The 15,236-nt window shown below is 34.0% G+C and overlaps 1 protein-coding gene across 2 annotated transcripts in view; it reads left to right on the top strand.

Annotated features, from left to right (window-relative positions):
• SEL1L2 (SEL1L2 adaptor subunit of SYVN1 ubiquitin ligase) overlaps positions 1-7,757 on the top strand; it is a 167,909-nt gene extending 160,152 nt beyond the window's left edge. For both annotated transcript variants that reach the window (XM_074287834.1, XM_074287833.1), the window contains 2 exons: positions 5,363-5,491; positions 7,471-7,757. In XM_074287834.1, the coding sequence (XP_074143935.1) occupies positions 5,363-5,491; positions 7,471-7,584 (243 nt within the window). In that variant the 3' untranslated portion in view covers positions 7,585-7,757. The remainder of the gene's footprint in view (positions 1-5,362; positions 5,492-7,470) is intronic.
• Positions 7,758-15,236: the final 7,479 nt, after the last annotated feature.

Consider the following 15,236-nt stretch of genomic DNA (forward strand, 5'->3'; position numbering starts at 1 on the left):
ATGCTTGATAATTGCATGCGGAAATTCTATTTTTAATAGAAGAATTTAAGTTCCTTAAGGGTAAAGACCATATCTTTTTAAAATCTTTATATCCTTAGTATATATAAAGTCGTTTGTTGAATAATGAATGAGAGATGAGTTTTGGACACTTTTCAAAAGTAGCGAAAAAGGAGGAACAGAAGTAATCGTTAAAGATGAAAACTAGAGGAAAAGAAATCATCAGTAGAACAAATCCTTTGAGGAGACAGGAGAGGAAAGGTCCAAGTAGTGGAGTTAGGAAGAAGAAGGGCGAATGAAGCCTTAAGACTACACAAGAACCAGTTACAGAGGCAGGAGATGCTTATAATCTAGTGGGAAAACATTGTGTTTATATAAATAGTCCCGTAGAAGACAGAAGAGAACCTGAGAAGGAAAAGCACTAGTAGGTGGATGACAAAAAAAGGTCTCATCATCTTATTTCTTCATCCAGATTGTGGAAGAAAAAATCCACTCCCTTATAACAAATTATAGGATGAAATGTCCCTGAAAGAAAGAGTTATAACAACACAATATCACACTTCAATTTTTTTTTTTGTTTGAACATCTAAGAAGTATTTATTGCTGAAACTTTTATTATAGAAGGTACTTAGGAAGGCCTATTTAGGTATATTTTTTAAATATATCTTTCCTACCACTTAGGAGCCATAGTCTATTATTAGAGATATCTTAGAGATAGCAAAGTTTGTGAACTGGAAACCTCCAAAAAGAATAAAACCAGGGTCACAAATTGGTCACTGACTGAGTTGACTGTGGAAGAGCAGTGACCAGCTTAATGAGGATTTCACTATGACATTCATGACTTCCCAAAGGAAAGAACAGAGAGGGAATAGAGCCAGCAACTAAGAAGTTGGGTCACTTAATTGAAAACAAAATGAATTAAGATTCTAACTTAAACTAGAAGCAAGAATATAGATACTTTGGGTTCTATACTAACCTAATTAAGAAAGTTATTGGTAAAAGTATAAAGATGGTACTTTGTTTTACACAGTTAACTAAATAGAGGCCTGACAATATGCTGTAATAGAGAGCTTCTTAACCTGGAAGGCACAAACAGATTTCAGGTTTCTACCTATTAAGCTGGGAAGGGGGAAAATGCATCTTTTTCACTAACCTCAAACTAAACTATATTTCTTTCAAATAATAATTTTTTAAGAATTATTTGTTGGGGTAGCTAGGTGGAGCAGTAGATAGAGTACCAACCCTGAAGTCAGGAGGACCTGAGCTCAAATCTGGCTGTGGACATATAACACTTCCTAACTGTGTGTGCCCAGGGTCACCCCAACTGCCAAAAAAGATTTATTGTCAAATAGAGTCTTTTGGTTTCACCAGAATGTGAAAGACAAGATATTAATCTTATTAATTAATAAAATGGGTTTTTATTTTTAACATTTTATTTATTAATTTATTAATAAAAACTCCTGCTATAGTGGAAAAGGTACTGAGTTTAGAATCTAAGAATTTGGATTTGAATTCCAACTCTTGCCAGTTAATATCTTTGTGACTGAACAAATTCTTTAACTTCTGGTCTCAGCCTCCTCCCCTGTAAAATGAGCAAATTAGATTAGGTGACCTCTAGACCCACTTCCAAATGCATTTTTATTTCCGGACTTCAAATGATATAAATCTCCTATATAGTTTTCATTCATTTCCAAGGGAGGTTCTGAATTTTTTCTTTGACTATTAAAGAGGAAAAAGATATATTCCTTTTCCAGATAGTTTGTTCACAATGTTGCCTAGAGGCCAGGAAATAACTATGATGAACTTTTGAGCTACCTCTCCAAAAAAGTTTACTCTTTTGCATTAACAACTCAATAACTGAGCTATTTGTCTTGAGGAATAAATTAAGAATTATTGCCTAGTTAAATGTCTGACATTTATCTGCCTACAACAAATACTGATTTCTGGTGAACTTCCTTTTGAATTAAATATGCCATTTGTATAGGAAAAGGATAGAGTCGTTATAATCAGCAGAGCATTTTTAAATGGATGCCAAATGAATTTGAAGGAATTAAATGTACAAATTACTACATTTACAAGATCCATTTAGTCTTTTGCTAGGAAAATCTTGTTACAATTCTCTAACAGATTTAAAGCATTTTGAGGTAGGCAAATTCCTCTTCTCAAATAAATTAACTAATTTATAAGACCATACAACATTTGAAAAGTGACAAAAATGATTCAGCAATTCATTGATCTAAGAAATGTAAAGCCATTTAATAACTATATGTAATATGTTAGCCTTTTAAGGATTCATTCCTTTTTCTAAACCAGGCTGGTAAAGTAGGGAGGATAAAGAAATAGCCATATGGATAACCAGAAAAATCCCTTCTGACATTTCTTCCCTGAAATAACCTTTGCTCCTTTTGAAATAATCAACATTTCTCTAGCCTAAACCCTCCCCTCAACTCTTGCCCAGAGACCAGAGCAAACTGATTCAGGCTTTACCAGAAACTGTAAAGATTTTGGCATAAAGTAAATCTTTTTTTTTTCTTTTCATTCATTCATCCATTATTTGGCTCCATCCATAAATGATTAGATTTAAAAAAAAAACTCACATAAGTACTCAGTCCCATGTGTTTAGTACAGTTCTAAATGCCTGGGAAACAAATACAAAAAGTGAAATAATCTCTGTTCAGGGAGAGCTTATATTTTAGTGGAAGAAAACCAAATATCTAGAAGAGTAATGCCCAGGGAAGTAAATTTTCCTCCAGAGAACCAAAGGAATAGTGAATTGATCCATGGGTCAGTCTATCAGCATTCCTATTTAAAAATGAAAAATTAAAAAAAAAACCCACCTAGATATCATCTCATACTTATCAAATTTGGTAAAATGATAGAAGGGAAAGATGACAAATATTGGAAGTGATATAGAAAAATTGGAACACTAATACATTGTTAATGGAACTGTAAATTGATTCAATCATTTTAGAGGGCAATCCAGAACTATACCCAGAATTATAAACTCTATATACCTTTTGATATGGCAATGTTATTACTAGGACTTTCTTACATAGCCTTTATTTATCACTGAATGGGCATTGCCTCAGCCAAACTGAGACTTGTTAAAGACATTAAGTCTTTAAGGTCAAGGTCACTGCATCCAGCACTATCTCCAGTCATCCTGATCTACATCTTGCCATGACCCTGAATGATTCTGGAAGAGAAAGTGAGACTGGTGACTTTGCCCAGCCCTCCCTCATTTAAAACCAATTCACTTGCATATCATGAAATCACCTCCCTGATATCATGGTCATCTTTAAGAAGGAAGGACAAAAACAACAATAGCATTAATTAGGTTATGATGTCCAGAATAAGAGGCGGAAAAGAGAGACATTGTCAATATGTCAGATGTCAATCTGACTAAGTGGGTGGCTCTGTACATGGAAAGCCATGATGGTCTGGCAACACTCCCTACGAAACCAAATTAAAAGATATTGACAAATATTTGACAAAATATATAGAAATATAATAGAACATAGATAATATTCATTAGTGGTAGTTTAAGTCAACATATGGCTTTTGGGGAATTTGACATTACTGAAATAATAGTTTGGGACTGGCTAGAAATAGTTAGGAAACTTTTTGTTCTTTCATTCATTCCTCAGAGATAACAGCCCCAAGTAGAGAGTTCTAAAACTGGCTAGATTAAGGTCCCCAGAGCTCAGGGCATTAATTCTATAGATCTAATGCTGAGAGTGCTGATTAAAATGAGAAGCAGGGTAACAGTGACAGGTCAGATGGCAAGATGGACTGGGTAGGTGGCCAGATGAAATGTGTAGCATATTAACTAGTAAGAGTGAAAATATTCTAGTTTGGCTAATAAATAGCATAAATAGTAAAAAGTCGATTTCCTTTTAATACCCTTTGAGGAAGAAAATTCCAACATAAGTCCCAAAATAATGAACACTACACACACACACACACACACACACACACACACACACACACACACACCATCAACAAAACTAAAGAAAAAATAGAAAAATAATAAAATCCTTTAAAATTATTTCTCTTAAATGGAAATTGATTTTGAAAAATGCCTTTATTAACACACAATTGAACCCAGAACTAACATTAAGTAGGGTTGCATCCCAGAAAGATGTTAGTAGATTTACACATATAATAAGTGTGTACTGGGAAATGTTTAACAACTGGCTCTCTGAGGAGGGAAAAGCACTCAGAACATACTCTTAACTTTAATACATATTATTAATATTTTCAGAATCACTTAAGTCTAGACAATAAAAAATACATCCAGACTTGATTTATAGCTTTTGCTTATTTCCTGGGTAAAAATGTTACAATGAAAATTTAACAATCATGAAACTGTTTGAACCACCTCCTGCATACGACTAGGTATATTCTTATTAGATCCTCATGGCAGCCTTTTGAAGCAGGAAAGATAGGTATTCGTATTTTCATTTCTCTTCTGAGAAAAATGAAGGCTCAAAAAATATCTGTTTAAGATTATAAGGATAGTGGGGCAGCTAGGTGGTGCAGTGGATAAGAGCACCATCCTTGAAGTCAAGAGGACCTGAGTTCAAATCAGACTTCAGACACTTAACACTTCTTAGCTGTGTGACCCTGGGACCTAAAGCACAATTGCCTCAGCAAAAATAAAATAAAATAAAATACAAGGGTAGAGAGTGAATTAAAACTTGTCTTATAGTCCCTAGTTTTTTCCCTATCTGGAATGATAGTTTATTTGCCCTAGTGATTCTATTTTTTAAATTTCCTTCCTCCTTTCTTCCTTCCTTCCCTCTCTCCCTTCCTTCCTTCCTTTTCTTTTTTCTTTCCTTACTTATTTTAAATTTAAATGCAAAATACGAAAAGAAACCAAGAACTCTGCCCTTCTGTAAGTGCCTATAGCCAGCAACATCCCTGCCCCATTTCTTATGCACTCTCTGGGTGTATGCTTGTTCCTTCTCACCTAGGACCACATCTCATCAGCACTATTGGGCCTGGTGTTCCTTATCAGCAGAGACCCCCCTCAATTTTCCAGGACTCAGATGCCTGACTCCCCACACTATCTGGGAGGTGAAAATTCCTGTGGTTGTGACTGAGACTACCTGCTTACCTAGCTAAGTCCTTCAACATTTCTGCTGGAGGAACTGACCTGGAGGTGTTTATACTTCACAAGGGCCAAACCTCTGTCCTGATATCTTTCTTTGAATCTGTCCCAATTCTTATTTATTTTGACTATTTTATATTTGCCCTGAGGTAATTTTTGTCTTGTTTGTAGGAAAGATCTGGAGAGCTCTTGGAATTTCCCGACCTATTCTGCCATCTTTTAACAAGAAGTCTGTTGTTTTTGTGTTCCCAGGACATTCATTTGGCCAGAAGGTTATATGATTTGGCTGCTGATACAAACCCAGATGCCCACATACCAGTGTTCTTGGCACTCTTGAAACTAGAAATGATGCATTTGATCAAAGATGTCATGTTTTACAATGTAAGTCTGATTTGAACTTTATCACACACTTTTTAAGACAGCAAGGAGTTCAATTTGTAGTAATCCTCTTTTTAAGTGAAATGCTCAGATCCTTACATAGGTGCAAATTTTTAAATGTAAATTTATAGATATTGATGTATATACATGTGCATATGTGTATATGTGTGTGTTATGTATACATTTGTGCCTGATCTGTGGTGGAGCATTCCATACTCATGTTGTTCTAACTGGCCACAGTTGGACACATCATACCTTGATTGCAACATAGTGACAATGAGATATACATACATACACACGTAACACACATAAAACATGTGTGCATATATATACATGTGTGTTTTTGTGTGTCAGATGGTTGTTAGCATCAAAGGAACTGTCCTAGGTGCTAAGGGGAAAACAGATAGTAGGACAAAGCAGCTGTCTACATGCCATCATCTTAGGAAGGGGAGTAGGGAATATTCACTCCTCACAGCAGTCCAGAGACCACTATTATACATCTCCACTCTTCTACCAGACTACATTCCTATAGAGTTGAGTTTGGGTAGATCACTAGCAGGAAACTAAGAGAGAGTGTGAACTGAAGTTGTACAGGTGGGGCAAGCATGAAACAATTTTGTAATCTTTAGCACAGATGACAGTACTCACATTAGTGACATCATAGAGTCATTCAAGAAAGGCTTATAGTATCAAAGTAGTGACATAATCAGGTCTGGGGAAGTCCACAGTCCTGTGGCCTATTAGTTCTATCAGTGGTGAAAGAATGATTAGAATTTTCAGTGATGGAAGGACACTATTTCTATGGATTGTATAGGTATAGAATGAGGAGGAAATTGTATTTTAAACTTTGCTAATCTCCACTCAGTGTTTCATTCCAATGGCTCTTTATAGAATGGTGCTCGTAATGATCTTTTAAAGGCTCTACCAGAGAAGCACAAGGTTTTTCTTGATGCCTAGAGTATGGATTTGATGATAGATTGTGTGCCTATCATGTTAGGAGAAAGAATTCAATTCAGTTTCCAAAAAATTTATTGTGTACAAGGCATTATACTAAGTACTTAAAGAAATTGTTAAAAACTCCTCTCAATGTATATTTGAAGTTTTTATCTAGATAAGAAATAGTTGTTACCTTAGTAGAATTTAGAACTTAGGAATTCAATTCAATAATCACTTATTACTGTTTAAGATACTTTTAGGCACTAAGGTTACCAAGACAGAATAAACATTCTCTGTCCTTAAAGAGCTTATATTCTACAGAAGGAAAACAGCATATACATATATAAATATATGCAAAAACATATTCAAAGTTTTTTGGATAAGCAACACATGGGAATTTCATATGTACACATCACTATAATTCAAAATAATATGTTAAGGGCAACACAGAAGCACAGAACAAAGTGCTAGGTGACATCTCAAGAAGAAAAGGTCTTTATGGACTAGAAGAATCAAGATTTATATTCATATTGGTGGGTGGGCATTTAAGTTTGAATAATTCACGTGGGGAGGCTAGATGGCACAGGATAGAGCACTGTGAAGGCTTATCTTCCTGGGTTCAAATTTGGCCTTAAACATTTACTAGTTGTGTGATGCTGGCCATGTCACTTAACCCTGTTTGCCTCAGTTTCCTCATCTGTAAAATGAGTTAGAGAAGAAAATGAAAACCACTCCAGTATCTTTGACAAGAAAACTCAAAATGAGATCACAAAGAGCTGAATATGAGTTGAAAACAACTGAACAAGAACAAAGAATTTAATAGTTGAAGATTAATAGGCACAGGAAAAAGCATTGATAAAGGTACAGAGTCTAGGAAGTTCAGGTTATGTTCAGGGGACAGAACAATCCAACTGTATTGAAGTAAAACTTAGAATTTGTGGTGGGAAACTATTATGAAATAAGACTAAAAAGGGAGAACATTGAAACAATAATTCAAAATTTCAACATCTACATTGCTAAGCTACGTTTTCTTTTTTCCTCAACAGCTTAGTGAGAAATGGGAACAGCTGAATGCTACCTTCGGACCCAACTGGGATTTATTTACAATTGGTGTCATTATTATTTTGCTGATATTAATGGTTAGAAACTGGCAAGAGTAAGGTAGCAATCAAATGACAACCTGTTAGTAAAGTCCATTCATTTCTGGACTTAATTGCTTAGAACTCAACCAGTGAAAAACACCAATCATGTAAGAGCCTGCTAATGGATTCCATTCATTCCTGGGAATCTTCTCCTAATCATAATAATAATAATAAAAAATTCCCCACTTAAATATGTGTTAATTATATTAATCCAGTACAGGCAAGTCCAAACAACAAATTCAGCCTCATCATAAAAAAACAAAAAACGAAAATAGTTGACAAAGTCTGAAAACCATTCTAGAAAGAAATACCTGCTACCATAGAATATTCATTGGGACTAAGATTTAGAAATCTGGTTCTGATTCGATTTCTGATGTTTTTTGATTCTCAGGTTTCTCATTTATAAAATAAGCATAACTACTCAGCTTGCTTCACAAAATTACTATGAGAATAAAGTGAAAAAATGATTGAATATGCTTTTTAAAATTAGTGCAATATAAATGTAAGCTTTATCATCATTATTTTTTAACACAGTTCTGTAGAAGATCCTCCTGAGCCATTTTCTGAAGGGAAGAAATAGTTACTCCCTTTTGCTTGCCCTCCCACCCCCACCCCACTCTCCTGTTTACAGAAGCTTTTGTTTCTTGATCCTCCTTTAGGGTTAGGATTTTCTCTAAGTCATCTGGAGAGTGAGTATGTTCTGTTAAACCTACTCTCAGGGATGGATAATAAATTACTTGTTACCACTTCAATATCAATAAGCATCTACCAATCTATTTATGCCAATCTGGATTCACTTGCTCTCTGCTTGGGAAAAGCTATGAGATTCCAGCTCCTACTCCTTACCCTTATCCCCTTTCTCTAGTATCATGGAAGATAAAAAACAATTATATAAACTTAGAAGACAAGAATATAAAAATACCACAAGCAAAGCCTCAAAGAAAAATGTTAATTGAACTCAAAAGTCAGCATAAATTCCTGAAAGAGTTAAAGAGATATGAGTGGTAGAGGAAAAAAATTGTAAAAAAATAAAAAATAAAAAAAATGAGAGTGGTGAAAGTGAAGAGGTCAAAGGAGATAGCCCAGCATGCAAATAATTATTAGAGAAACTCCTGTCTTAGAAAAGGTCAAAGGAGATAACCTGAGACACAAATGATTAATAGAATTTAACATCCTTAAGAGAAATTCCTCTTATGCAAACTTCAAATGGATTTTCAAGCTTCCTCAGGAACCTTTTTGATATACAAACATCTCTATATCCAAAGGAAGCAGAAAAGTCCTTTGCAAATACAAATTCTGTTTTATGATCCTGTTTCATGTATAAAATGAACTTCCAAAATTCTATTCCTTGCACTAGGCTTTTCTCTGTCTTGTCCCCTTCCAGGCAGGTTGGCCTTTCTCCCTGGAGGCCAATTGTCTGCCTATCCCTTTCCTAATCAATAAAGATTTTGTTTTAACACAGCATTGAGTAAGAGAATTCATTCGCTAACTAACTGGCCTTGGTACTTTGGAGGGAGAAGAGAGAAAATCAGACATCCAGAAAGGAAGCACTGACCCATCTCTTTCATTTTGCCCTCATCAAAAGGAAATTATGAAAAGAGAATCAACAACTTAAAAAAAAAAAGGCATAAAAATCAAGAAAATAATTAAAAAAAAACCAAAAAAAAAAAACAAAAACAGAATTGACCTAATGGTAGAGGAGCTACAAAAATTCACTGAAAAGAATTCCTTTAAAAGCAGAAATGGCCAAAGGGGAGAGAGGTACAAAATCTCAATGAAGAAAATAATTTCTTAAAAATTAGAATTGGGTAAGTGGAAGCAAATGACTCCCTGAAATTTCAAAAAATAATTTTTAAAAGTAGAAGAAAAAAATAGAAGAAAATGTAAAATATCTCATTGGAAACTCAATTAACCTGAGAAAAGACTAAGGAGAAAAAATTTAAGAATTAGATTACTTGAAAATAATGATAAAAAAAAAAATTCTCAACAGCACTCCAATATCTTAGATCCAGTGGCTAAAATAGAAATTGAAATTCACCAAAAGAGACCCCCAAAAGAAGACTACCAGAAATATTATAATAAAATTCCAGATCTCCCAGATTAGGGAAGAAATATTACAAGCAGCCAGAAAGAAAGAACACAAAGATCATGGATCCACAGTCAGAATCATACAAGAGTTAGTAGCTTCCATATTAAAAGTATTTGGAGGTCTTCAAATATGATATTCCAGAGGATTTGGAGCAAGAATTACAATTAAGAATCCACTTACCTAGCAAAATTCAGTATAATTCTCAGGGAGTGGGGATGGGAGAGAAGGGGCAATGGCTCTTAAATGAAATAACAGCTTCCAAGTATTCCTGATAAAAAGATCAGAACTGAATAGAAAATTTGACTTTCAAACAGAAGACTTAATGATAAAAAGGTAAACATGAACAAATAATCATAGGTAACTCAATGGATTTGAGTTTATATCCCTACATGGGATGATAATCTAATTCATAAAAAAAAAAATTTATTAAGGAAGTTAGAAGGAAGTCTGCATAGACAGTGTATACCAAATATGTTGGAATGATCTACAAAAAAAAAAAAAAAAAGTAAGAAAAAAAAGGGACACACTGGAAGAAGGGAAAAGAAGAAATAGAAAATGGAAAATTTTCTCACATAAAGGTTCTCAACAAAGTTTTTATAGTGGAAGGGAAAATGAGAGTGTTAGTAGGCAATGCTTGAACCTCATGAGGGTAAAAGAAGAAATATCAGAAGAATGATAAGGATGGAGAGAGACTAGAGGAGGCAGTGGTCAGAAATTAGACTTCTGAGGAAGGGTCAGGATAAAAAGGATACACAGCAAAATGGATAGAGGGAAATGAATAGTCAGTAATTATAACTCTGAATGTGAATATCAAAAACCTAACTCCTAGAATGGAAGTGAACAGCAGAATAGATTAGAAATTAGAATCTAACTATGTGAAACAAGAGAGAAACTGGAATAGAAAGATGCACCCATTCTTGAAAATGAAGGGTCAAAGAATCTATTATGATTTCAGACAAAGCAAAAGTAAAATAAACCTGATTGAAAGAGATAAGCAGGGAAACGACAGTTTAGTTAAAAGTACTATAGATAAAGCAATATGCAAAAAAATGTCATTGTAAGTTTCTCTGATAAAGATCTCATTTCTCAAATAGGGAACTCAAATTTATTTAAAAAATTATATTAATATACTATATTAATATATCATTTAATCATACAATATATTAATATATAATTTGAATATTATATTAATATATAGCATATATAATTATATATAACTTTATTAAAAAAATAAAAGCCATTCTACAATTGATAAATGATCAAATGATATAAACAGTAAGTTTTCAGAAGAAAAAATCAGAAAACTCTAATCATATAAAAATTGTAATGTTCTTGGTTGTTTGGTTTTCTTGGGGTCTCTGGGCAGCCTCTGTTTCAGTTAGAGTAATCACCACAAGAGTAGCCAGGGGTTAAAGTCCAAATCCTTTATTATCTCTCTCAAAGTCTTATTTCCTTTCCTGGGGCCTGTTTAGCTTTCTTAAAGGCCTTCCGGTGTCTTGATTTCAGTGGAGAAAATACAGGACGGGATAGGCCAGCCATCACAGGGTGTGAGATGGGATGAATGAATCTGAGTCCAAGGGCTTGTGCTTCAGCCTCCAGTCTGTTCATCTTCCCTAGCTCTGAATCAGAGCTCTCTGTGTTCCAGGAGAGCCTCCAGGAGCCTGATTGAAGGTGGAAATGAATCTATCTCCTTGGCTCTGAGAGCTTGGCTTACTGAGTATAAACTAATACCACTAGGAAACCATTATTGTAAGATTAAATCAATCATACTGAATTTAGAGAACTATTAAGCACCATGCTAAACTAGATAGCCATTGTATCATCAATTCCACTTAGTACCTTGTAAAAATCCTTGTTTCAAGTTCAAAGTTCTGACCCATAACAAAAAAAAAAATTCTAATTCACTTGATTAGAGAAAGGTAAAACAATTTTGAGGGTACCACTTCACATCTATCAGAAATAATAAATGCTGCAGGGGATGATGGAAAAATAGGTTATTAATGAATTGTTAGTAGAATAGTGAATTCATCCAATCATTTTGAAGAATGATTATGCCCAAAGGGCTACAAAATTCTGTATATCCTTTGACCCAGTAATACCATTATTAGAACTGTATGCTAAAGAATCAAAGAAAAAGGAAAGACATATACATTCAAAAATGTTTATAGCAGCTCTTTTGTGGTGTCAAAAATTGGAAATTAAGGGGATACTCATAAATTGGGAAATGACTGATCAAGTTATGGCATATGATTATAAGGGAGTACCATTAGTGAAAGGTTTCAGAAAAAAAAAATGTGGCAAAACCTATATGAACTGATGCAAAGTGAAATGAGAAATACCAGGAAATCATTGTGCACATCAATAGCAATGTTGTAATGATTATTAACTGTGAAAGACTTGGCAACTCTGATCAATATAGTGATCTATGACAGTTCCAAAGGAATTATGATAAAAAATGCTATCTACCTCCAGAAAGAGAATCAATTAACTCAAGTCTAAATTGCAATATTTTCTCACTTTTTTGTGGTATGGCTAATATGGAAATATGTTTTGCATTATTTCACATGTATAATTGATGTATTTGCCTTGCCAGTGATTGGGAGAGGGGTGGAAGGAAAGAAAAGAATCTAGAATCAGTTTAAAAAGAAAAGGATGTTAAATAAGATTCAGAAAAGTCTTTGTCACCAAAGTTCTTTTCAAAAATGAATATATTTTTATCTAGAAAAATTATGCTAAAAAGATTTATTACCATCTGTCCTACCCCTGGATTACTGAACCTTTATATCTGACCTGCAGTTAAAACTTCCTGTTTGTTTTGTCTATAAATTAGACCACAAAGAATAATGACTATCTCATTTTTCTATTTATATCTCCAGCAATTAGCATAGTTCTTGAAATGGAGCAATCACTAAAGTTCTTTTTTGAAGAGAACCATGTCTTGACTTGATCATGAATTGGATTTAAGTGAGACAGAATTGTCAGTCTCGCTCTCTTTGATGGAGTCATTGAAGTCTAGTGGCAAAATAAAAATCACCTGGTGATAGCTCAGAGGGCAGGAGATGACTTTAGAATCATAAGTTTTTGACCAGACTCTAAGTATTCCTCAATAATTGGTTTGGCTACCTTCATGGACTTTGGAATAAATTATTCCCATCTGCCCTTTCTGTGAGGGAAAGTTTTCATACGCTTGGGGTAGATACTCCCTGCCTCAGCAATGCATCTGAGACTTTTTGCTTATCTCTAACCTGGTTTAGTCCATCTGTTCATAGTTCTATTGGATTGTGACAACTGTGCATACTATAACTTCTTACAACCAAGGGTGAGAGTAGGATAGTAGGTGAACAACAAAAGTAGATAAATAGCCTTGAAAACAACTAATCAAGTCCTGGTGCCAGAAATACTTGCTTTCCTTGAACACCCTCTACATCTTCTGACATATACTGACTGTGACCCTATGTAGGTTTACCAACCTCAGTGTGTTCTAGGCTAATGGTGTCTAACTCAAATAGAAATATTGGCACTAAACTATAAGATTCTTGCAAACTGCATGATGATAAGATTTTAGTTTATTGTGTTTTATTGAATTCTCATTTATTTTATTAAATAGTTACTGATTACATTTTAAGAGTACCCAGGCTGCATGTTTAATACTTCTGTTGCAGACAACTCTCTGAGACAAAGGCACAGACCTGCAGAGGTAGAGAAAGTTCCTCATTAGAAGCTTTCTACACCAATAAAATCTTAGCTCCCAACTACATATTATCAATAAGGCCTTTTACCTCTTTCTAGGATCTTTGTACATTAGAAATTTATTTTTTTTTCCCTTATAGAATTTGAGGTAGAATTCAAATATGGAATCTCAAGGTGAAAAGCTAGAAGTACCTTACTAAAAGAGACTTTAAGAGAATTACATTATAAGACCAGTCTCAGCATTTCTCGAGATGTTAGGAGACACTCTGTTTTCCAGAATTAAGACCCAGAAAATCAGCTGTGCCCTGAGGTTGGTATAACCAACAGTCATTTGCACTTAACCCTCAGGAATTTCTCACCCTCTGGCAAAATTACATAATTATTCTATTGTTTTGCCAGCACTAGGTATTCTCTGAACACACACAAGCATCCAAGAGTGAACATGCTATAGTGATGAAGCCCTTTCTTATTGTTGCTGTTAGTGCCCATTTGTAATGGCATCAGCCTGCCAGTGGCTGCTGGGTATTACGGGAGCCATCTACTAGTGGTTGCTGGGGATATAATTCTGACCAGCAGAACTGATCCCTTCATGTGAGAGGATAATAATGATACAAAAAGACTGAAGGGCAGTTGCATTCTCTGACCTCTCTCCTCTTCACCCTTGCCTCCAGTTTAATTCATTACCAACTCACAAGCAACAACTGCATCAGTAAAGGCTAATTTGCAATTCCTTCAGAGGTGTTATGATTCACAGCTGTGGGGGCTTTTGGAGAATCGACCTGCCCCAACACACTTATGTTGAGTATCTGAGACTAGATTTGAATTCATATCCTCCAGACTTCAGGACAGGTCTAGCCATTGTACCCACTAGCTACCTCTACTGCCTGCTTTGTTAAAATTGTGTCTACTTGAGACTCTTTTGTCATTGTGTCTGTGTCTATATTTTTCTAAAGGGTAACAAAATCATTTTTATATGGGATAATTTAAAAATGCAGTTATGTCATCTGAAGTCTTTTTTGTTTTAAAACCACAATGTTGTTTATGTTATTATTGTATTTCTAAATTCTTTTATAAGGTAAAATTTGAAAGACCATTATAATAGAAATGCTATTAGACAAAACAACTTCACTTTTTAATTAGGATTATAATTATTATAATTATATCCTGTTAGATTATAAATTGGTATTTTAAAAAGATGTGATAAAAATAGATATTTGAAAAATGTTAAATATTTAATGAGGCATATTTTATTGTAAAACACATGATAATAATAGTAATAAGTTTACTATAATAGTGAATTTTCATTTGAAAATTTAACTTTTATGAAGTATATAAGGTGTTTTAAAGGTGTACTTTCAACGTATCAACAATGAATCAACCATCAGGTATTTGCTGTATATATGAAGTCCCAGAATATAGGTAATCTATACACCAGAAAAAAATATTCAAATCCTAAATTGTGCTTAATGAAATTTTGCTATTTAAGTTAAAAATTCTTGCAACTGTAATTTACTATCATTCTGAGCTTTCATTACAGGGATAGTTGTCTGAATTGTCAGGAAACTAATAGTAGAAAATGAAATTACTTCAGTGTGGGAATTGCTAAATGTGCATGGCTGTGCCTGGGAAAAGTTTTGGGGACAACTTTGTCATGGTCTAGATAAGATCCTCCTGACTCTACTTCCCCATTATGCTATTTTCTTTCTTAAAAGAAAGTTTTATGAGAGTTCAACTGTAAAATGAATCTTTCTGCCTTTTAAAATTATGAGATATTTTAAATTAATTTCATTTTCTTTATCATCTTCAATATAATTTATGTGTAAAATAACATATGATATTGTTATAACTATGTTTCTTTTTCCTTTTATAGTAAATTTCTATAAATCTCAAA

This window comes from Sminthopsis crassicaudata, chromosome 2 (assembly GCF_048593235.1).
Source record: "Sminthopsis crassicaudata isolate SCR6 chromosome 2, ASM4859323v1, whole genome shotgun sequence".
Lineage (NCBI taxonomy): Eukaryota > Metazoa > Chordata > Mammalia > Dasyuromorphia > Dasyuridae > Sminthopsis > Sminthopsis crassicaudata.